At 39.8% G+C, this 23536-nt stretch overlaps 1 protein-coding gene across 14 annotated transcripts in view; it reads left to right on the forward strand.

Moving 5' to 3' along the window:
• LARP1B (La ribonucleoprotein 1B) overlaps positions 1–23536 on the forward strand; it is a 154559-nt gene that overhangs the window by 38067 nt on the left and 92956 nt on the right. For 9 of the 14 annotated variants that reach the window (XM_010378504.2, XM_030918018.1, XM_010378502.2 and 6 more), the window contains 3 exons: positions 4141–4315; positions 11391–11563; positions 19296–19658. In XM_010378504.2, coding sequence (XP_010376806.1) covers positions 4141–4315; positions 11391–11563; positions 19296–19658 — 711 coding nt within the window. Of the gene's footprint in view, positions 1–4140; positions 4316–4870; positions 5872–11390; positions 11564–19295; positions 19822–19931; positions 21322–23536 lie in introns of those variants that run through there. The other 5 variants (XM_010378508.2, XM_030918039.1, XM_010378509.2 and 2 more) reach the window with 3 other exon arrangements.

The raw sequence follows: 23536 nt of genomic DNA on the forward strand, positions 1-23536 counted from the left end.
GCCTCCTGAGAAGCTGGGATTACAAGCTCCTGCCACCACGCTCAGCTAATTTTTGCATTTTAGTAGAGACGGGTTTTTGCCGTGTTTTCCAGGCTGGTCTGGAACTCCTGACCTCAAGTGATCTGCCTGCCTCGGCCTCCCAAAGTGCTGGGATTACAGGTGTGAGCCACCGTGCCCGGCCTCCTCTTTTTTAGTTTTTATAAAAAGCATGTATTGGAAGAGGCTTTAGTAGCTGTACATAAAGAACTTTGAGCTTTTTCATCCCACAAGTTTTTCTTTAAATATTTTATTTTAAATTGAGGCCTAATTTATACATTATTATTATTTTACTTATTTTTTTCGAGATGGAGTCTCGCTCTGTCGACTGGGTTGAAGTGCAGTTGGGCGATCTCAGCTCACTGCAACTTCTGCCTCCTGGGTTCAGGTGATTCTCCTGCCTCAGCCTCCTGAGTAGCTGAGATTATAGGCGTTCGCCACCACACCTGGCTAATTTTTGTGTTTTTAGTAGATACGGAGTTTCACCATATTGGTCAGGCTAGTTTCGAACTCCTGACCTCATGATCCGCCTGCCTCAGCCTCCCGAAGTGCTGGGATTACAGGTGTGAGCCACCGTGCCTGGCCTTTATACATTATATATTGTAACTCATAAGATTAGAGATGATATTTTTTCCTGTGTATACGGTCAGGTAACTGCCATCCAGATTAACATATAGAACATTTTCAAGACCCAAGCAAGCTGCCTTCTGTACCCTCCTAGTCAGTACCACTGCTCCCCCTTTTAAGAGGTCTCTCTCCTGTTTTTTGAATTTCACGTAAAGGGTGTTATGACTTTTATATCTGATTTTATTTCTGAAGTTATTTCTGTGAGATTTATTCATATTGGTGTATAACAGTTGTTTACTTTCTGTTTTTTGGTAGTTTTTCCATTGTATGAATAATAACAGTTAATCTTTTCTTTTTTTCTTCTCCTTCTCTTTCCTTCCTTCCTTCCTTCCTTCCTTCCTTCCTTCCTTCCTTCCTTCCTTCCTTCCTCCTTCCGTCCTTCCTTTCCTTCCGTCCTTCCTTCCTTCCTTCCTTCCTTTCCTTCCTTCCTTCCTTCCTCCTTCCTTTCCTTCCTTCCGTCCTGCCTTCCTTCCTCCTCCTTCCTTCCTTCCTTCCTTCCGTCCTGCCTTCCCTTCCTTCCTTCCTTCCTTTCCTTTCCTTCCTTCGCTCCTTCCTTCCTTCCTTCCGTCCGTCCTTCCTTCTTTCCTTCCGCCTTACTTCCTCCCTTCCTTCCTTCCTTCCTTCCTTCCTTCCTCCTTCCTTCCTTCCTTCATTCCTTCCTTCCTTCCTTCCTTCCTTCCTTCCGTCCTTCCTTCCTTCCTTCCGTCCTTCCTGCCTTCCTTCACCTCCCTTCCTTCCTTCCTCCCCCGATCCGTCCTGCCTTCCTTCCTCTTCCTTCCTTCCTTGCCTTCCTTCCTTCCTTCCTTTCCTTCCTTCCTTCCTTCCTTCCTTCCTTCCTTCCTTCATTCCTTCCTTCCTTCCTTCCTTCCTTCCTTCTTTCTTTTTTTTTTCTTTTCTTTCTTTTTTTTTTTTTGATACCGATCTCACTCTGTGGCCCAGGCTGGAGTTATATTGACCTGATCTCACTCTGTGGCCCAGGCTGGAGTTATACTGACCTGATCTCAGCTCACTGCATCTTCCACCTCCCAGGTTCAAGCGATTCTCCTGCCTCAGCCTCCCGAGTAGCTGAGATTACAGGCACCCACCACCAAGCCTGGCTAAGTTTTTATATTTTTAGTAGAGACAGGGTTTCACCATGTTGGCCAGGCTGGTCTCGAACTCCTGATCTCAGGTGATCAGCCGCCTCGGCCTCCCAAAGTGCTGGGATTACAGGCTTGAGCCATCATGCCCAGCAACGGTTAATTTTTCTATGTAGATACTGCTAAACATTTTTTTAAAGTATCGAACCAATCAAAACTACCACTATTGGGAATTTGACTTGCTTCACTAGAAAACAACACTATTGGCAGTCTTTTTCCACAACTTTACTTTGGGAAATTTAAACATATGGGAAAGTTTCAAGGAATTTTTTTTTTTTTTTTTAACATTCAGGGATAGATAACGTATGGTAAAATATAGCGATCTTAGGTGTTCGCTGTTGAGTTTTGAAAAATTAAACATAAGCATTACCCCAAACAAGATGTAGAATACTTTCATTATTCTAAAAACTTCCTTCATGGCTCTTTCTAGTCAGTTTCACACAGCCTCTCCAACAACTTTTCTGATTTTCATATCATAGATTAGATTAGTCTGTTCTTGGCATTTGTATAAATTGATTTCTTCTGTCTTTGGGTTCTTTTCATTGGTAGTGTTTGACATTCATCCATGTCGTTGCATGGTTTGGATGCTGGACCTACTGTTTGCTACTGGGTCATCATTGCTTCTGGGTCTTTCAGTGGACCAAATGAGGAAAATATATGTTGGGAAAAATATACTGATTTTACTCATTTAAAACTTTCACCATAGGATTCTTTCCTATCTTTCTCCATTTTATATTTCAGACTCCCTTCTCAAAGGAGTTTCATTTAAAATAAGTCCTAATTGTAATTTAAAGAAATGCCCAGTTATGGCCGGGCGCAGTGGTTCACTCCTGTAATCCCAGCACTTTGGGAGGCTGAGGCGGGTGGATCACGAGGTCAGGAGTTCAAGACCAGCCTGGCCAACTTGGTGAAATCCCGTCTCTACTAAAAGTCCAAAAAACTAGCTGGGTGTGGCGCCTGTGATCCCAGCTACTCGGGAGGCTGAGGCAGAGAAGTGCTTGAACCTGCGAGATGGAGGTTGCGGTGAGCCAAGTTCACACCACTGTACTCCAGCCTGGGTGACAGAGCGAGACTATCTCAAAAAATAAAAATAATAATAAAAAAGAAATACCCAGTTATGAGAAATATAACTTGAGAGTTAAGTACCATACCAGTATTAAGAGCAAGAGTAGGTTCTTTTTTCAAAATCTGTTCATTTCTGAATGGATAATATTATATTTTTTTGTTTTTTTTGAGATGGAGTTTTGCTCTGTCTCCGGGCTGGAGTCTACTGGTGTGAGCTTGGCTCACTGCAACCTCTGACTCCCTGGTTCAAGTGATTCTCCTGCCTCTGCCTCTGCCTCCCATGTAGCTGGGATTACAGGCACGTGCCACCATGCCGAACTAATTTTTGTATTTTTAGTAGAGATGGGGTTTCACCATATTGGCCAAGATGGTCTCGATCTCCTGACTTCATGATCCACCCGCCCCGGTCTCCCAAAGCGTTGGGATTACAGGCGTGAGCACCTCGTCCTGTTAATGTTCTTAATTATATACAGCATGTTCTCCAACTAAAATGTAGTGGGCTTTAATTTTTATAAGTTAATGTACATATAACTTTGTATTGTTTTTATATTATACATTTTGTATTTATCCTAATTTCTAAAAGGTGAGTACTCCTGTACTTCAGTGAGAAGTTAAATCAGTAAGGCTTTGGTTTGTATCTTGAAGAAATTTTGGCCTAGTTTTGTTTTATCCTTAAATTATAGCACATATTGGGGAGGCATCATAGCCTAATGGCTAAGACTTTTAGTTGCAGTTAGATAATGGTTTGAGTCCTGGTGTTGTCTCATAATAGATCTATGATCTTCGATTAAGTTTATTTCTTTGAGCCTCAGTTTCCTCATCTATATGTAGGCGTGATACCTTCTTTGTGAGGTATTGTGAGGAATCATGAGTACATGTAGTACTTATTATTCAATAAATTGTGGTAATTATTACAATAATAAAATGCCTAAATTTTATTTGGTGATATTTTAATGGAAGACAAGGAAATATGAGAGAGAGAAGAAAATAGTAAAAGTCAGTTTGCTTCTAGCTGCTTCAGTATTCCTTAAATGACTATTCTAATTGTGAAAAATTTATCATCTGAAGTTAAATAAGTGGGAGATCAGGATATTTGTTACTTTACAGGCACAAATGATTTTAAAACTTGTGTTCTATGTAGTTATGGATTGTTTAGAATCATTAACTGCAAATTAGTTTGCTAATTTCAGATTTTCAAATTTTTAGGTTCTTAGAAGTATAGCATAGGCAGTGAAATAGCTCATAATTTTAATAGCTCAATTTCTGTTAATAGGCACTGAAGGATAGCACAGAAGTAGAAATTGTGGATGAGAAAATGAGAAAAAAGATAGAACCAGAAAAATGGCCAATTCCAGGCCCTCCTCCACGCAATGTGCCACCAACAGACTTCTCTCAACTGATTGATTGTCCAGAGTTTGTACCAGGCCAAGCCTTTTGCTCACATACAGGTAACATCTTTTCTTCTAGAGCAAACGATGTAACAGTAGGTTATTTGGTCCAGTTTACTTACTTATTTATAGTTTATTTAGATTTGATAGGAAAATTAAAGCTAACTGAAGGACTTTTGATGTCCCATTTTGTATTCATATTGCCTCACTCACAGAGGTATAAATTAAGGATTTAAAAATTATGAGGAAAGCTGTCTTATGTTTCTTGTTCTTAAATTATATGTGTACTTTGTCATGTATGGAGTTTCTTTCTTTTATTTTTACTAAATAACTAGATATATATCCTGTTTTCCCTGGTAAAATTGGAATAGTATGATTGGATTATTCTAAAAAGGTCTTATACTCAAGAGTGGGGTAGTCTTTAATTTTGTTACCAATGTGCTTTAATCTTGTCTTGGAAAGATAAGATGACCTACATTCTAAATCAGAATTGGGATTCTCTTTAATTTGGCTGTGTTTAGAATTTCCAAAAGCTTTAATGTTAATAATTTTTTCCTGGATCATTTTTAAGACTTTCCCTCTTGGGAAAAAAATGTGTGCTTAAACTTTTTTCAGTCAGGGTGATGATCTTCTGAAGCTCTTGGATGTCATTTGATCGGAATATGCAGTGGAATAGGTGACTCACTGAAATGCCATTATAAATACTGGAACAAATCCTGCTGCAAAAATGAAAGCAATCAGACTGTCTTCTGTTCAAGAATGTCTATTCCCACCTCCTGGTGGAGGAAGTTGGGCCAACACTGCAGTGGAGATAACCACCTTTGCGATAATGAGAGACAGACCAGAGGACTGCTACTCGTTTTATAGGAGCTGCCTATTTCTGTGTAATTGGCCTGGGCTGCATGGGCTGCTTTTATTCATGGTGGGAAAGTTAATTATTATTCTGGAAATACCACAAGAGTATGTTTTCTGTTTCCAGGGTTATGTACTTGTGTCCAGATGAATAAAGCAGAAAAAGGGGATTGAGTAGCATTTCCCAGATTCTTAAGTACTTTGCTATTTGATTTGCCTTTCAGTGTAGTGTACATTGCAAAACTCAGATATTGTCATGATGTTTCACTTGGATATAAGACTTATTAATGTGGACACTTAAGGGGTAAGGAATTTAAGAACTGGATGAGGGTATTTCTTCCTTAACTCTTCAAAATGTATTTTTGATACTTCAGTATGAGAGAACGTCCTATCAACAAAGCATCGATGATGGGCAGTCTCACAGTATTTTTATCTTATGCTTCTTTGTCAGGCTTCTGCTTCTAATCCCAGTAAGCAGTTTGGACAGGCATTTTAAAAGCTGAAGAAAAGTGACATTATTTTAGCTAGTGGTTTTTAATTTATTTTTTGTTAAGATATAATGGGTGATTATATAAGTTAGATTTATTTATTGTATCAACTTGGGTCCAAGATGATAGTTTTAGCCAACTTGTGAACAGGCATTGGGCAAGTTAGATGAAATAACATATACTTTCTCTATAGGGTAGGTAAGATAGGTCAAGTTGGTAATACCTGTCCATCAACCGTTTATGCATACTAATAAAATTATAAGAATAAAATCATAATGTCTTGTACATTTTTGTGTTTTTTAATATACACTCAGATGCATGCACATACATATTGTCTGAAACAAGCCAGTATATATTCAAATGTCATACATTTTAGGTTATTTAGATTATGTATCAGCGACTAGATGATTAATGAAGAAATACAGAAAGATGGAGGGTTCTTAGAATTATACTGATTCACATTAGGTCATAAGAATAAATATGTAAATCACCTCTTTCCATGAATTCCCAAATTTCTCACCTTAATAATTTCCTAGTGATAAGAAAGCGTAGTTTCTTTAAGTCAATGGGGAGTAGTATGTCACCAAAAATTTGAAGTGGAAATAGGGATAAGAAGCATAGACTGTGTTTATATGTATCTATGGGTAGAGAAAAGTAGTGAAACTATATATCATTTTAATCTCAAATTTGAAGACCTTAAAAATTATAACAACATAACTCTTTATGATTTTGGAGGGATTTGTATGGTGAAATATTCTAACATAATTGGTCTTCTTCATCAAAGAGATTAAAATTTCTATTTTTTTTTCCTATCTGGAGGTTGAATTTTCTAATAGGGGTTGAACTGAGCAGAAGTCTACCTTTATGCACCACAAAACATTGATTATGGGAATGGTAAGATTACTTCTGAAACAGATTTTGCAGTTTTATGGATATTGTTAGTATTGTACTATTAACTTAAATGAAAGGATTTCATTCATCAAAATTGAAAGGTCAGGTACCTGACAATGTTGGTTTATTTTTTCTTTTTTTAAATTGTAATAATCTTCACAAGGGCACTGTAATTCTTTTCTTTTTTTTTTTTTTTTTTTTTTTTTGACTCTTAACACCACTCAATGAGAATTTTAAAAAGTGCCACACATAAAATACGTAATTCCTTTTTCAGGAAACCTGTTTAATTACCCAGAAATGTGATCCTCCCGAGGTAGAAAAAAAATCATACCAGAGATGAAATGTATATGGTGATTTATCTTTGGAGAGTTTAGTTGATAATTTTCTTTCCTTTTTTTTTTTTTTGTTGAGATGGAGTCTTGCTCTGTCTTGCAGGGGCTGGAGTGCAGTGACACAATCATGGCTCACTGCAGCCTCTGCCTTCTGGGTTCAAGAGATTCTCTTGCCTCAGCCTCCTGAGTAGCTGGGATTACAGGTGCACGCCACCATGCTTTGCTAATTTTTGTATTTTTAGTAGAGACGGGATTTCACCATGTTGGTCAGGCTTATCTTGAACTCCTGACCTTGTGATCAGCCCACCTCGGCCTCCTAAAGTGTTGGGATTACAGGCGTGAGCCACCATGCCCGGCCACTGATAATTTTCAGTTAATAAAAGCAGCAAAGATAAATTTTCTGTGTTCTTACAAATTATAACAAGTATTCAATATATGTATCTAATTTTTTTTGTTGTTTTTAAGTAAGTTTAATATCAGGTAATCTAAGTCATTTAAACTCATTTTGTCTTGGAAGATTAGGGGTTTACTGTTACCCTTAATCTGTTCAGATGTATAGTTTGAAATCTTTTCATTATTTAAAAAAAAAGATGCAGAAGACCACACAGAGCATATGTATAAATTAATAACACCTTTACAAGTCTTATTCTAAGAATTGCATGTTTTCTCATCTTACCCAAATTCTTTAGTGTCTTAATGTCATTTCATTTCTAAACATATGTGTTGTGAATATATTGAAATGCTTTACTTCCCAGTAGAAGCATAATTCAAGCTTAAATAACATTTAGAGATCATTTTATAAGAAACAGCTGAGTGTTGTGGTATACACCCATAGTCCCAGCTACTCGGGAGGCAAAGTTGGGAGGATGCTTGAGCCCAGGAGTTCGAGGCCAGACTGGGTGACATACCAAAAACTCATATATATATATATATATATGTATTTTTTTTTTTTGTTAGAGATGGTGTCTTGCTCTGTTGCCCAGGCTGGAGTGCAATGGCATGATCTCTGCTCACTGCAGCCTCCGCCTCCCAGGTTTAAGCAATTCTCCTGCCTCGGCCTCCTGAGTAGCTGGGACTACAGGTATGTGATGCCACGCCTGGCTATTTTTTTGTATTTTTAGTAGAGACGGGGTTTCACCATGTTGGTCAGGCTGGTTTCGAACTCCTGACCTCAGGTGATCCACCTGCCTCGGCCTCCCAAAGTTCTGGAATTATAGGCATGAACCACCATGCCCAGCTCTTCATCTGCTTTTAAGGCTTTATTTAGTATGAACATTGATAATTCATAGTATTAGAAATAAGAGTTCTCTGGGCCAGGTGCAGTAGCTCATGCCTATAATCTCAGTGCTTTAGAGATTGAGGTGAGAGGATCGCTTGAGACCAGTTCAAGACTAGCCTGGGTAACAAAGTGAGACCCAGTCTACAAAATATATATATTTTTTAATTGGCTGGGCATGGTGGTGTGTACGTGTAGTCCTTGCTATTCAGCAGACTGGGTTGGGAGGATTGCTTGAGCCCAGGAATTGGAGGCTATAGTGAGCATTACCATGGCACTGTACTGCTGTAAGGGGCCCTGTCTCTCTCTCTCTTTTTTTTTTTTTTTTTTTTTTTTTTTTTTGAGATGAAGTCTTGTTCTTGTCCCCCAGGCTGGAGTGCAGTGGCGTGATCTCGGCTCACTGCAACCTCTGCCTCCCAGGTTCAAGTGATTCTCCTGCCTCATCCTCCCGAGTAGCTGGGATTACAGGTGCCTGCCACCACGCCCAGCTAATTTTTTTATTTTTATTTTTATTTTTTTAGAGAGACGGGGTTTCACCATGTTGGCCAGGCTAGTCTCGAACTCCTGACCTCAGATGATCCACCCGCCTTGGCCTCCCAAAGTGCTGGGATTATAGGCGTGAGTCACTGCGCCCGGCCTCTGTCTCTTTTTTTTTTTTTTTTGAGGCGGAGTCTTGCTCTGTCGCCCGGACTGGAGTGCAGTGGCCGGATCTCAGCTCACTGCAAGCTCCGCCTCCTGGGTTTACGCCATTCTCCTGCCTCAGCCTCCCGAGTAGCTGGGACTACAGGCGCCCGCCACCTCACCCGGCTAGTTTTTGTATTTTTAGTAGAGACGGGGTTTCACCGTGTTAGCCAGGATGGTCTCGATCTCCTGACCTCGTGATCCGCCCGTCTCGGCCTCCCAAAGTGCTGGGATTACAGGCTTGAGCCACCGCGCCCGGCCTCCTCTGTCTCTTAAAAAAAATAATTAAGTCTCCTGTATGGTTCATGAAGAAGAAAAAAAAAAGTGTTCTCTGGAGTTAATATTTTTCCCATTCCTGTAACTGGACTATTAATGTTCATCCAAAGTGTGTATTTCACTTGTACTTTTTTTGTGAATGAATTGGTGATACATGTGTTGTTAATAAAGTTATAGAGCACCAGTATCCAATGAAAATGTGAGCCATATATATAACTAAAAATTTTAGTATTCTTAAAATTATAAAACAGTTGAAATTAATATTAATATTTTAAATAAATATTTTAGTTTAACTCAATAGATCCATTTATTTTTGAGATGGAGTCTTGCTCTGTCTCCTAGGCTGGAGTGCAATGGCGCGATCTCGGCTCACTGCAACCTCTGCCTCCTTGGTTCAAGGGATTCTCCTGCCTCCCAAGTAGTTGGGATTATAGGCACCCACCACCACGCCCGGCTAGTTTTTGTATTTTTAGTAGAGATGGGGTTTTGCCATGTCGGACAGGCTGGACTCCAACTCCTGACCTTAGGTGATCCACCCGCCTCGGCCTCCCAAAGGGCTGGGATTACAGGTGTGAGCCACCACACCCAACTGTGCCTACTCTGTTGCACAGCACAGTTCTAGAGCTTTTCCTGTTATGAAACAAATACATAGTCTTCTATAAATAATACAGTAATCTAGTAGTTGAGTCCTGGTTGAGTCCATGTGTTCAAGGGGAAGATTTTAAAGCTATCTGATTTTACTCTCATCTATGTCTAGCATGTAGATGAACGTAAAATCTTGATATAATCTTCTTAAACCCATTCTTGAAATGTGCCTTTCATTTAGTAAATATTAAAAAAAAGATTGCTGGTGTTAATTTATATCAGCTTTCTGCATCTAACATTTAACTTCTCCATATTTTCAATGAATTGACTTAGAGAAGTTAATGATGTTAAGAATTTTATAGTATACATTTTTGAAAAATAAATTTTATTGTGTATATTTGAGACTTACAACCTAATTTAGAGATTACATTTTTTAAAGATACCTTGTGTCCAAAGTAAGTTCATATTGCATCTTCAGACCTGAACATGAATGTGGCTTAAAATATTTAAATACTCTTAGACTTTTGAAAAAATATTTATAAAAGAAGCCATTTGATTTTTTTTTTTTCCTGAGACAGAGTGCGCTCTGTCGCCCAGGCTGGAGTGCGGATCTCAGCTCACTGCAACCTCCACCTTGTGGATTCAAGCAATTTTCTGCCTCATCCTCCTGAGTAGCGGGGATTACGGGCGCCCACCACGAGGCCTGGCTAATTTTTTTGTATTTTTAGTAGAGATGGGGTTTCACCATATTGGCCAGGCTAGTCTTGAACTTCTGACCTTGTGATCCACCTGCCTCAGCCTCCCAAACTGCTGGAATTACAGGCGTGAGCCACCGTGCCTGGCTACAATTTGAATTTTATAATTTTGATTAAAAATAAACCTACAGAAGTGTACTGTATAGAAAGACATTTTAAATTCCAACAGCTTTTAAATGCTTTTAATGCCAGGGCTGTGTGCATTAGGGATGTAGTGATGTAACATTTACTCTTTTTTTTTTGAGATGGAATTTGGCTTTTGTTGCCCAGGCTGGATTGCAGTAGCGCCATCTCGGCTCACTGCAACTTCCGCCTCCCAGGTTCAAGCGATTCTCCTGCGTCAGCCTCCTGAGTAGCTGGGATTACAGGCATGCACCACCACGCCCGGCTAATTTTGTGTATTTCGTAGAGATAGGGTTTCTCCATGTTGGTCAGGCTGGTCGACATTTTACTCTTTAAAGTATTTCAGTATGAGCCAAAGTAGTAAATGACTACACTGCATTTATTGCAGTAGGCAAACCTTGTTGAGCCAAGGAAATGTGAAAACTAGGAGTAATAACGGCTTTAGTTTAGACCCTAGTAGAACAAAAGACTAATTTTATCTTGAATAAGATGTGCATTTAGCTTAACTATGGCTTAATAGCAATTGAGATTCCATAATTTCCTTATAATTTATAGATTTTAATCTAAGATTTTTCAGAGAACTTGACTTCCTAATAGTTGTACTGTCATAATTAGGAAGTGAATCACATTGATATTCTTGAGAAGTTTGCGTGAATGTAGTGGTCTGTGTAAGAGTTGGTGACATTCCTTTAATTATTCAGTGGTTTCACTTTTGAGTAAATCTTCAGGTTTGAAAATCACTGGAAAGCTTACAGTTGAGACTGATCATGTTTTTGTGAAAAAATATCAAGCCCCATTTAAGGAAAAAATGAAATGTATTTTATAAGTAAGAAAAGCCATTATCATTTTAACTATAGAACTAACTTAAAATTTTAGAGTCTGCCCCAAATTCTCCAAGAATTGGAAGCCCATTGAGCCCAAAGAAAAATAGTGAAACAAGTATTCTTCAAGCAATGTCTAGAGGTTTGTCCACCAGTTTGCCTGACTTGGACTCAGAACCTTGGATAGAAGTTAAAAAGAGACATCAGCCAGCACCAGTGAAATTGAGGGTAAGTTGTTACAGACTGGGTGAAGTGTGACATAAACCCTGGATGGAGTATAAGGTCAGTGCATTTTATATTTGTTAGATGCATATGTAAAATTTGGAAAAGTTTAGCAAAGTTTTAAATTTGTAATTGTTGGCCTTCAGTAGACACTTATGGGTTATTCTATGAGGAAAAGAAGTTGTATCAAGTTTTAAAGTTTTTTTTTTTTTTTGAGATGGAGTCTCGCCCTATCACCCAGGCTGGAGTGCAGTGGCGCGATCTCGGCTCACTGCCCACTCTGCCTCCCGGGTTCAAGCGATTCTCCTGCCCCAGCCTCCTGAGTAGCTGGGATTATAGGCACGAGCCACCACGCCTGGCTAATTTTTGTATCTTTAGTAGAGACGGGGTTTCACCATGTTGATCAGGCTGGTCTTGAACTCCTGACCTCGTGATCCACCCGCCTCAGCCTCCCAAAGTGCTGGGATTAGAGACGTGACCCACCACGCCCAGCCTTAAAGTATATTTTTTATTTCTGAATATGATTTAAGAATTTTGGAGGCTGGGCACAGTGTCCCATGCCTGTAATCACAGCACTTTGAGAGACCGAGGCAGGAAAATTGCTTGAGCCCAGGAGTTCGGGGCCACCTGGGCAACATAGGGTGACCCTGTCTCTACAAATAATTCAAAAAATTAGCTAAATGCTAATTTTTTGGTGGAATGTGCCTGTGGTCTCAGCTACCCAGGAGGCTGAGACAGGAGGAACACTTGAGCTCAGGAGGTCAAGACTGCAGTGAGCCATGATCATACCACTGCACTGCATCCAGGGAGGGCAACAAAGTGAGATCCTGTCTCAAAAAAAAGAAAGAATTTTGTCTTGGTTTTTCTACTTGTGACTAATTTTAACTTGAATAATATTTCAGTTTTTTATACAGTTGAAAAAATATGACTTTTTGAGACAGAGTCTCGCTCTGTCGCCCAGGCTGCAGTGCTGTGCTGCGAAGTTGGCTTACTGCAGCCTTTGCCTCCTGGGTTCAAGACAGTCTTGTGCCTCAGCCTCCTGAATTACTGGGATTACAGGCTCACTCCACCATGCCCAACTATTTTTTTGTGTGTTTCTGGTACAGACGGGATTACACCATATTGCCCAGGCTGGTCTCAAACTCCTGTCCTCAAATAATTCGCCTGCCTTGGCCTCCCAGAGTGCTGGGATTACAGGCGTGAGCCTCTGCAGCCTGGGCAGAAAATATATAAATTTTGAAGTTATACCCATGTTAATTATTTATAAGGTTTATATAAGTGTTGGTGATTTATACATCAGCTTTATATATGTTTTGGTGATTAAATGCACAAAAGGAAAAGAAAATGAATTTTTGGTGGGGGGTACATAAGGGAATGAGATGGTTATATTTATAAAAAGAGCAATAGGAGATCCTTGTGGTGGTACTGCTCTGCATTTTTCGCTGGTGGTAGATACACGAACTCACATATGTGACAGGATCACTTTGATCTAAATGAAAAATGAGTGCAAGTAAAATTGGGGAAGTATAAGCTAAGACTGATTTATATCAAAGTCAATACCTTGTTTGGAATGTTGTAGTATATTTTTGTAAGATGTTAACATTGGGGGAAACCAGAATACATGAGATCTCTATTATTTCTTACAACTGTATGTGAATGTATAATTATTTCAAAGTAAAAGTTCACTAAAAATAAACTTGGGAAGAATGCCACTCAAAAGATTCAAATATTGAAAGTAAGCTCTCTAAAGAGGATGGAAGGTATTGAGAGGATTGTGATGTGGAGGACCAGCAAATTGTTTCTGGTGGCTGGTTTTAAAAGTGTAAGGAGAACTGTATAGTTTTATGGCCAAAGAATGCCAGTATATCTGAAATGTATGGTATTTTGATGCTACAGACTGAGGATCTGGCCTGGAGGAAACATGGCTTTAGGTTCTGGGGACCTAGATATTTCAGAGATAACTGTTGAGGTAGCTCAGTTATTGACATTATTTTTAATATACTTTTTAAAAAGTGATCTTTTAAAAACATTCTAGAGTGGGTATAGAAATCTTGGTTGGGCATCATTTTTCTTTGGAATTCTAAAAGCATTTTTCTTTTGTCATTTTGGTTTCTTTTGTCATCTTATAAAAGTCCCTTCGCATTCTTTGTATCAAGTGATTTTTTTTTTCCTCTTGAGATTTTTTTTTTTTTTTTTTTTGAGATGGAGTCTCGCTGTGTCGCCCAGGCTGGAGTGCAGTGGCGCAGTCTTGGCTCACTGCAACCTCTGCCATCTGGGCTCAAGCGATTCTCCTGTTCTCAGCCTCCCGAGTGTCTGGGACTATAGGCGTGTGTCACCACACCCAGCTAATTTTTTGTATTTTTAATAGAGATGGGGTTTCACTGTGTTAGCCAGGATGTTCTCGATCTCCTGACCTCCTGATCTGCCTGCCTCAGCCTCCCAAAGTGCTGGGATTATAGGCATGAGCCGCCGTGCCTGGCTTGAGATTTTTTTTTTCTTTTTTTTTTAAAGACGGAGTCTTTCTCTTGTTGCCCAGGCTGGAGTGTGGAGTGCAATGGTGTGATCTTGGCTTACTGCAACCTTCACCTCCCGGGTTTAAGAGATTCTCCTGCCTGAGACTTGTGAGTAGCTGGGATTACAGGCACCTGCTATCATACCCCGCTAATTTTTGTATTTATCTATTTTTTCTTTTTCAGACAGAGTCTCACTCTTCCCCAAGCTGGAGTGCAGTGGCGCGATCTCAGCTCTCTGCAACCTCCCCATCCAGGGTTCAAGTGATTCTCCTGCCTCAGCCTCCAGAGTAGCTGGGATTATAGGCACGCACCACCACGCCCAGCTAATTTTTGTGTTTTTAGTTGAGACGGGGTTTCCCCCTGTTGGCCAAGCTGATCTCGAACTCCAGACCTCAGGTGATCCACCCGCCTCAGCCTCCCAAAGTGCTGGGATTGCAGGTGTGGTCCACCGCACCCGGCCTAATTTTTGTATTTTTAGTAGAGACGTGGTTTCACCATGTTGGCCAGGCTGTTCTCGAACTCCTGACCCCAGGTGATCCGCCGGCCTCGGCTTCCCAAAGTGTTGGGATTACAGGTGTGAACCACTGCACCTGTCCTTGCTTGAGATTTTTAAGATCATTTCTTCATCCCCACTCTTGAAATTTCAAGATGATATGCTTTAGTGTAGGTCTAATTTTAAACAGAAAATCTTTTTTTTTTTGGCAGAGAGTTTCACTCCCTTTGCCCAGACTGGTGTGCAGTGGTGTGATCTCTGCTCACTGCAGCCTCTGCCTCCTGGGCTCAAGCGATTCCCCTGCCTTAGCCTCTCAAGTAGCTGGGACTACAGGCACAAACCAACAGGCCCAGCTAATTTTCGTGTATGTATATATATTTTTTGTAGAGACAGGGTTTCTCCATGCTGCCCAGGCTAGTCTTGAACTCCTGGGCTCTAGTGATCTACCCACCTCAGTCTTTCAAAGTGTTGGGATTATAGGCATGAGCCACCGTGCCCAGTCAGGTCTATTTTTTTTTTTTTTTTTTTTGAGATGGAGTCTCGCTCTGTCACCTAGACTGGAGTGCAGTGGCGTGATCTCGGCTCACTGCAACCTCCACCTCCTGGGTTCACGCCATTCTCCTGCCTCAGCCTACCGAGGAGCTGGGACTACAGGCGCCCACCACCATGCCCGGCTAATTTTTTTTTTTTTTTTTGTATTTTTAGTAGAGACGGGGTTTCATTGTGTTAGCCAGGATGGTTTTGATCTCCTGATCTCGTGATCCGCCTGCCTCAGCCTCCCAAAGTGCTGGGATTACAGGCGTGAGCCACCGCGCCCAGCTCAGTCAGGTCTATTGTTATTCATTGTGCTGAGTATTCATGTCCTTCATTTTGGGGAAACTAATGTTTCTCTTATTTCCACTTTCTGGTATCTGTTTTCATCTGATGTTGGACCTCCATGATTGCTCATCTGACTACTGGGTGTTGGGTGTTTAAAAAAAGTTATCTTCTGATACTTTCATTATTTCTATCATTGTTTTGGTTGCTTTTTGAAGGCTTTCTTAATATCTGGTGATTTTTGGTTGATGGTTCATATTAATATCAGTAAATTGGTATGGTTTTCTTTTTTGGTCTAATCTGCTCATCCAGGGCTGTTTTGTTTAATGTGAGGTATGACTGCACACTCTATTTTTAGCTTTTTTTTTGAGACAGAGTTTTGCTCTTGTTTGCCCAGGCTGGAGTGCAATGGTGGCGTGATCTCGGCTCACTGTAATCTCTGCCTCCTGGGTTCAAGCGATTCTCCTACCTCAGCCTCCTGAGTAGCTGGGATTACAGGCACCTGCCACCACGCCCAGCTAATTTTTTTGTGTATTTTTAGTAGAGACGGGGTTTCACCATATTGGTCAGGCTGGTCTCAAACTCCTGACCTCAGGCAATCCACCTGCCTTGGCCTCCCAAACTTCTGGGATTACAAGCGTGAGCTACTGCGCTCAGCCGATTGCACACTCTTGGTAAGTGAAAACGTCCTATGGACTTGGACACCTAGGCAGAGAATAGGGATGCTGGCTCTTTTTCTCCAAAATTGCTAAAAAAAAAAAAAAAAAAAAAAGGGAGTACTTTTCTCTGAGATGTAGAATTTTAGTGTATCTCATTCATTGGTGAAATTACCTTTTCTTTTCCTCCCCCAGCTCTATTTTAGAGGTTCAAAATAATACTAGGATGTGTTCAACTTCTCTTCAGCCCCAGTACCCAAAACGTGAGCCCTCTCTTGTGAAATCTTATTTTGTTTAGAAAGTAATTCTCGGGCTTTTAGTTGGAAGCAATCTTTATATAGTTTTATATTCTGAGATAAAGGAATTGGATTGTCTGTTCTAGCTGTATTCTATAGTTGGTTTTCCAAATACCTATTTTGATTGCCATCCAGTAGTCCATTCCCACTCCTTCTAACTGCCATCTCAAAACTTTCTAGAACCCTGGCGGTATCAATGGCTTTTGCTTCCCTTTTAACCTTTGTATCAGTTCTAGGTTGCTGTTTTCTCTACTCTTGTTTATTATCAGTACAATCCCATTTATTTTCTGCTTTCCAGAAAGTCGTAAAAGTCTTTGATCTTCTAATAGTAATACATGTTTTCAGTATTGATGTGGATTTATTGCTTTTATTCTTTGCACTGTGTATTATTATTATTATTTTTTTTTGAGACGGTGTCTTGCTCCAGTCGCCCAGGCTGGAGTGCGGTGGCGCGATTTCCACTCACTGCAAGCTCCGCCTCCTGGGTTCACGCCATTCTCCTGCCTCAGCCTCCCGCGTAGCTGGGACTATAGGCACCCACCACCGCGCCCGGCTAATTTTTGTATTTTTAGTAGAGACAGGGTTTCACCTTAGTCAGGATGGTCTCGATCTCCTGACCTGGTGATCCACCCGTCTCGGCCTCCCAAAGTGCTGGGATTACAGGCTTGAGCCACCGCGCCCGGCCTGCACTGTGTATTATTAATGCAAATAAGCATGCAAACTTAAGTCATCTTCAACTCCTCATCTCTTAATAATGGTCTTTTCCTTAGAAATTACAAAAACAAATTTAACAGTTTGGTGTTTATTGTCTTAGACTTTTATCATGTACTTGCAAATGTGAAAAGCAATGTATATAGTTTAAAATACATCATCAATGTTTTTAAAAATATATATTCACAGTGTTTTACAAGTTGTCTTTTTTTAGTAAAAACATCTTGGGCAGCCTTCTGTTTACTAGATTGTTAGCTCCATCAGGGCATAGTTGTTGTTAAATTTATTGCTGTCCGTCCCTGTCTAGAACAGTGCCTGGCTCAGAGGGAGCACTCAGATAATGATCAACTGACTAAATGAATATGGATCTATGTTATTGGGAGTTTTGAAAGGGAGGAATTGTCTAGGAAGTTAGCATGAACTGAAGGGTAAAATAGGCCAGAGGATGACCAATGAAGGTAACACCAAGGAAAAACTACTTCCTGCTGTTGGGAGTTTTAAACTAGTTTACATATTAGAAGATCTAGCATCTAAAAGCTTAGACTTTTAATGTAAACCAACAACTGTTTTAAGTTTTGTTTTTGAGATGGAGTGTTGCTCTGTCACCCAGGCTGGAGTACAGTGGCACGATCTTAGCTCACTGCAGCCTCTGCTTCTGGGGTTCAAGTGATTCTCCTGTCTCAGCCTGTCTTAGCCTCCTGAGTAGCTAGGACTACAGGTGCACGCCACCATACCTGGGTAATTTTTGCATTTTTAGTAGAGACGGGGGTCTCGCCATGTTGGCCAGGCTTGTCTCGAACTTCTGGCCTCCGGTGATCTGCCCACTTTGGCCTCCCAAAATGTTAGGATTACAGGCGTGAGCCACTGCACTTGGCCTAGCTGTTTTAAGTTCTTTTTTTTTTTTTTTTTTTTTTTTTTTGAGACGGAGTCTCGCTCTGTCGCCCAGGCTGGAGTGCAGTGGCCGGATCTCAGCTCACTGCAAGCTCCGCCTCCCGGGTTCACGCCATTCTCCTGCCTCAGCCTCCCGAGTAGCTGGGACTACAGGCGCCGCCATCTCGCCCGGCTAATTTTTTGTATTTTTTAAGTGGAGACGGGGTTTCACTGTGTTAGCCAGGATGGTCTCGACCTCCTGACCTTGTGATCCGCCCGCCTCGGCCTCCCAAAGTGCTGGGATTACAGGCTTGAGCCACCGCGCCCGGCCTGTTTTAAGTTCTATAGAGGGGTAGACAATTTGTCTTTTTTTTTTTTTTTGAGACAGAGTCTCGCTCTGTCGCCCATACTGGAGTCCAGTGGCGTGATCTTGATTCACTGCAACCTCTGGCTCCCAGGTTCATGCAATTCTCCTGCCTCAGCCTTCCGAGTATCTGGGACTACAGGTGCGTGCCATCACGCCTGGCTAATTTTTGTATTTTTAGTAGAGACAGGGTTTCACCATGTTGGCCAGGCTGGTCTTGAACTCTTGACCTCGTGATCCACCCTCCTCGGCCTCCCAAAGTGCTGGGATTACAGGTGTGAGCCATGGCACCCGGCCTGAGGAGTAGACATTTTAACATTTGCTGCATAATAGCGTGAATTTGACATGAAAATTGGGCCATGTAGAATGGGGATGAGGACAGAGTAGAGGGATTAGCTAGGAAACTATGTTATTATCATTGTGAGGTAAAAAGATTTGGAATAGGGAAGACCATTGACTCTGAAAATCAGAAGACCTTGATTCTATCTATCTGTCTGTCTGTTTATTTATTTATTTTTTGAGACAGAGTTTCACTCTTATCGCCCAGGCTCACGTGCAATGGTGCAATCTGGGCTCACTGCAACCTTCCTGCCTCCCAGGTTCAAATGATTCTCCTGCCTCAGCCTCCCGAGTAGCTGGGATTATAGGAATCTACAACCACACCCAGATAATTGGTTCTGTTTATAATTATGAAATCATAGGCAAATACTTTCATATCTCTGGGCCTTTGTTTTCATCAGTAAAATGAGTCATTGCAATGTAATTTATGATTAAGACTATTCCAACTCTAAAAGAGTCTTTAATGTAATCCTTTCTTTATTCAACTTTGTGTTTTTCTTTAGTCTTAAATTTACTGGGCCAAAATAATACTAACCTGATTTTCTTTTACAGTTTGGCTGTTAAACTAGTAATTGAGCATAAAAGCTTGATATTACTTACTGCTTGCAACACTGTTTTATGACATTTAATTTAAAAGTGATAGAAAGTTTTTTGTATAAATTACCAATTTCTTCCTTCAGGAATCAGTGTCTGTCCCTGAAGGGTCATTAAATCAGCTATGTTCTTCAGAAGAACCAGAACAAGAAGAACTTGATTTTTTGTTTGATGAAGAGATTGAACAAATAGGACGAAAAAACACATTTACTGATTGGTCTGATAATGATTCAGATTATGAAATTGATGACCAAGACTTAAACAAGATTTTGATTGTAACTCAGACACCACCTTATGTGAAAAAACATCCCGGAGGAGATCGAACAGGCAACCACATGTCTCGGGCAAAAATCACATCTGAACTTGCTAAAGTTATCAATGATGGCTTATATTATTATGAACAGGATCTATGGATGGAAGAAGATGAAAACAAACATACAGCCATAAAGGTAATTGTTTCTGGCCAACATCTTTCTACTGATGCTTTGTTTTGATTGTATGTTGCTGTTTATATTTTCTTAAACTTGAGCCTCTATTTTATGAAATGTTGAATATAAATACATTGTATTTAACTTAAAATTCCTGGAAATATACCTGATAATTACTACCTGAGGAATAATTTTATTTTATGAAAGTAACAGCATGATGAATACTGTAATTACAAAAGAAAATTAGCACTCACTGACTTAAACCCCTTGCTTTTTTTTTTTTTTTTTTTTTAGGTGAAAATACTAAGAACGCCCTTTCTCATATGAAAGAATAAAAACAACTTACTGTGGGGACAGGCTTGATTTATATACTCATTACCTCATTACTTACCTGGCTATCACCACAGCTGTATGAGCCAGTGGCTTTAGAGAGCACTCTTCTTCACCTTTTCTGTTTTCCCCACTTAGTCTATGGTGTGGTGAATGATCTAAGATAGTGGAAATGGTTGTGGACAAACTCTAAAGGACTAAACTGGATGATTGTCTCTCTTGGTCTAGTCATTACTGTGGTGCTAGGGTTACTTTTTACAACCTTGTTCTAATTTGTTTTATCTTCTTGCATTTCACCCCAGATCCTGGTCCCTATCCTAGTTATTAAGGTAAAATAGAGAACCAGAATAGTTTACTAGGTATCTGCATTCCTTCCATATGAATTATAATGGCACAGATATGGGGATAAAAAGGGATCTTTTTCTGCCATTAAGTTTATCAGAAAAGTCCCAATAGTTAAATATTTGTTTTCAGGATAGGGTATAATAAGGGAAACATTATATGCCAAATAGGAAACTGATCTTGGTTGGAAACAGTTAAAGTTGTAGGAAGAAAAGCTAGCCAACTAGTGGGACTGCCTGTTGATGGGGCTTCATATCATCAGCAAGAAGTGTGCTAGCCTTCGGCTCCTCATTTCTTTTCTTACTGGAATCCCCAGTACTGCTTTTAGCCTTCTGTAACCGCTGCCTTCTTGGAGAACCTGCCTCAGGCTATAATAGCTTGTTATGTGACTTACAGCCTGAGTAGTTCTCTGACTGTCCTACGGCTATGGGAAAGGAAGTGTGTTTTTATAATGCTTCTCAGTTGAAAGTCTTTCCTAGTGTAAGCATTGCTATTTTATTTGTAATACTTAGTTTCTGTAATACCTATCTTAAATCCTTTTAGAACAGAGATTCTAGTACATTCTACTAATAATCAGTTGAAATTATTCTTCCCCCATTCTCTATCCCTTTACCCAGCTTTGTTTTTCACCATAGCATATATCATTATCTATAATTCTATATATTTTACTTACTTTTATTCTGTTGGAGAAAAACCATGAATGTAATACCAATGACAATAGGATTTTTTGTCTATCTTGTTCATTACTATTGTATCTCTAGTGCTAGAATAATTTCTGGCACAAATAAATATTCAATTCATGTTTGTTAAAGTGGGTAAATAAATTATGGAGTAAACATTATGCACTAACCAAAGGAACCCAACCAATTTGTGTAATATTGGTTCTGTGGGAAAATGTTTTCAGTCTTTCAGGTAGTAACAAATTTGTAAGCCAACTTGAGAAACATGCCATTTGTAGGTGATTATTTCCTTAAATTATAGACAACAATAATTAAAAGCCATGTATTGAGTTCTTGAGGCATGTGCTGATCTTATTCATTAAATATTAACGGAAAGTAATCTTGGCTATATAACTTTAACCATTATAATTGCAAATATATCTTACTTTGACTTGATTCTTACATTCCTGTCATTTAACTCATGGTTCTGATTCTGTGGTCTACATGTAGTTCCTCATTAGACTTATCCTTTTCCTGTGGGTCTGCTTAAAGGGAGAGAAATCAGTCATTTAACATATGCTCATTGAATGAGAAGATAACAAATAGGGTTTCTACATACCTAGAACCTACAGTTAATTGGGGGAACAGACATAAAAATAAACCCACAAGAAGTACTTAATCACAAATTATAATAAATATTCTAAAAGAAAAAAACAGGATGCTGTTTCTTTGAGTAGTCAGGAAAGGCTCTGAGAAAGTCAGTAGTAGTGAAATCTGAAGTGGAAGTAGGACATATAACCAAGCAAAGAGTAGGGAAACGGTATTCCAGGAAGAGGGAACAGTAAATGTCAAGGATATGTGGCAGGAAAGAATTTGGCGTATTTGAGGAAATGGAAAAAAGGTCTATTTGCCTACGGTATTATATAAAAGGTTAATTATAGATGAATAGGCAGGAGTCATATCATTTATGCGCCATGTTAAATAACGTGGAATTTATCTAAAGTTCAAATGCAGTACTTTAGGTTTTGCAAAGGCAGTGTAACATCTAATTTTTATTTTTAATAGATCACTCTGGTTGTTTTGGCACAGAATGGATTGTACAGGGACAAAAATGGGCAGAAGAAATCCAGTTAAGAGGCTATCCATATAGAAGATGAATTGGTAGGCTAAGACAAACAGGTGGCAGAGGAAATATAGAAGTGAGAAGACCCATCTCATCTGAGCCTTGAGGAACGATTATATAGCAGTTGTGTAGGAAAGTGTGTTGTTGTGAAAGTCAAAAGCTGGCCTTAAGAGAATAATCAGGTGTGTCAGCAACTTTACAGGTTGAATTAGATAGAAATGAAAAGTATGCCAAATTGATAGGGCAGTTTAGTACTCATTTTCGACCTCTGCAATAAGAGTTTTGGTGGATCCAGAAGCTATGTTGAACTGGACCAAAGAGTGAGTAAAGGCTTTATTCTGTTTTTGGCATATATTTACTGCCGAAGACTACTAAAATGAATAGGCTTATAGGTAAGAAAATATCTGCTTAAAATATTTGAAGATATGCTAGGTACGTTATTATCAGGATAAAACTATACAGAAGTGAAGTACTGAAACTTACTTTTACCCTTAGGACCCTTTGTAGAAGCTACCCAAAACAGGGGTAAAAACCATAAACTCAGGGACCAGCCAAAATTGTGGATTCCCATAGGATTCCTTTTCCCATTTAATTGGTACCCAAAAGTGCACCAAGATCTGACAGATCACCACTGAAGAACTTACTCATGTAACCAAATACCACCTGTTCCCCAAAAATCTATGGGTAAAAAAGGTACCCCAAAGAATACACTTACAGTGAAAGAACTAAACTTGCTTCCTACCTACTCCCCTAAGGGACTCTATAAAGCATATTTTTCTGACTGGCGCAGTGACTCACACCTGTAATCTCAGCACGTTGGGAGGCCGATGTGGGTGGATCACAAGGTCAAGAGATCGAGATCACCCTGGCCAACATGGTGAAACCCCACCTCTACTAAAAATACAAAAATTAGCTGGGCATGGTGGTGCATGCCTGTAGTCCCAGCTACTCGGGAGGCTGAAGACAGGAGAATCGCTTGAACCCGGGAGGCAGAGGTTGCAGTGAGTGGAGATCATGTCAATGCATTCCAGCCTGGTGACAGAACAAGACTCTGTCTCAAAAAAAAAAAAAAAAAAAAAAAAAGAGAATGTTTTCTGGTTGTGCTGAGCAGAATAGGGAGGAAAAAATTGGGCTAGAAGTTGTATTCATGCAACCCAAGTTCATACTCTGTGGGTGACTAAAGGAAGCACTAGTTGTAAATTTAATGTGATTGCGGTCTTTTTGTTTCCCAGACACCTAGCATATGAAAATAAAGATTTTTTTGTGTGTGTGAAAATATTCACCTTTATCCTAGACCTCCTTTATTCACATTATATTGCAAGGAAAGTTAGCAGCACATAAAGTGAATAATCTAACAAGAAAGTGAGATCTTGCATGTGAGAATGAGCAGAAAGTAACAAGCAGCAGAAACATGCCTTAAAATAGTTCTTTTTTTTTTTGAAATG

The sequence above is a fragment of the Rhinopithecus roxellana genome, chromosome 2, assembly GCF_007565055.1.
Source record: "Rhinopithecus roxellana isolate Shanxi Qingling chromosome 2, ASM756505v1, whole genome shotgun sequence".
Classification (NCBI taxonomy): Eukaryota; Metazoa; Chordata; class Mammalia; order Primates; family Cercopithecidae; genus Rhinopithecus; species Rhinopithecus roxellana.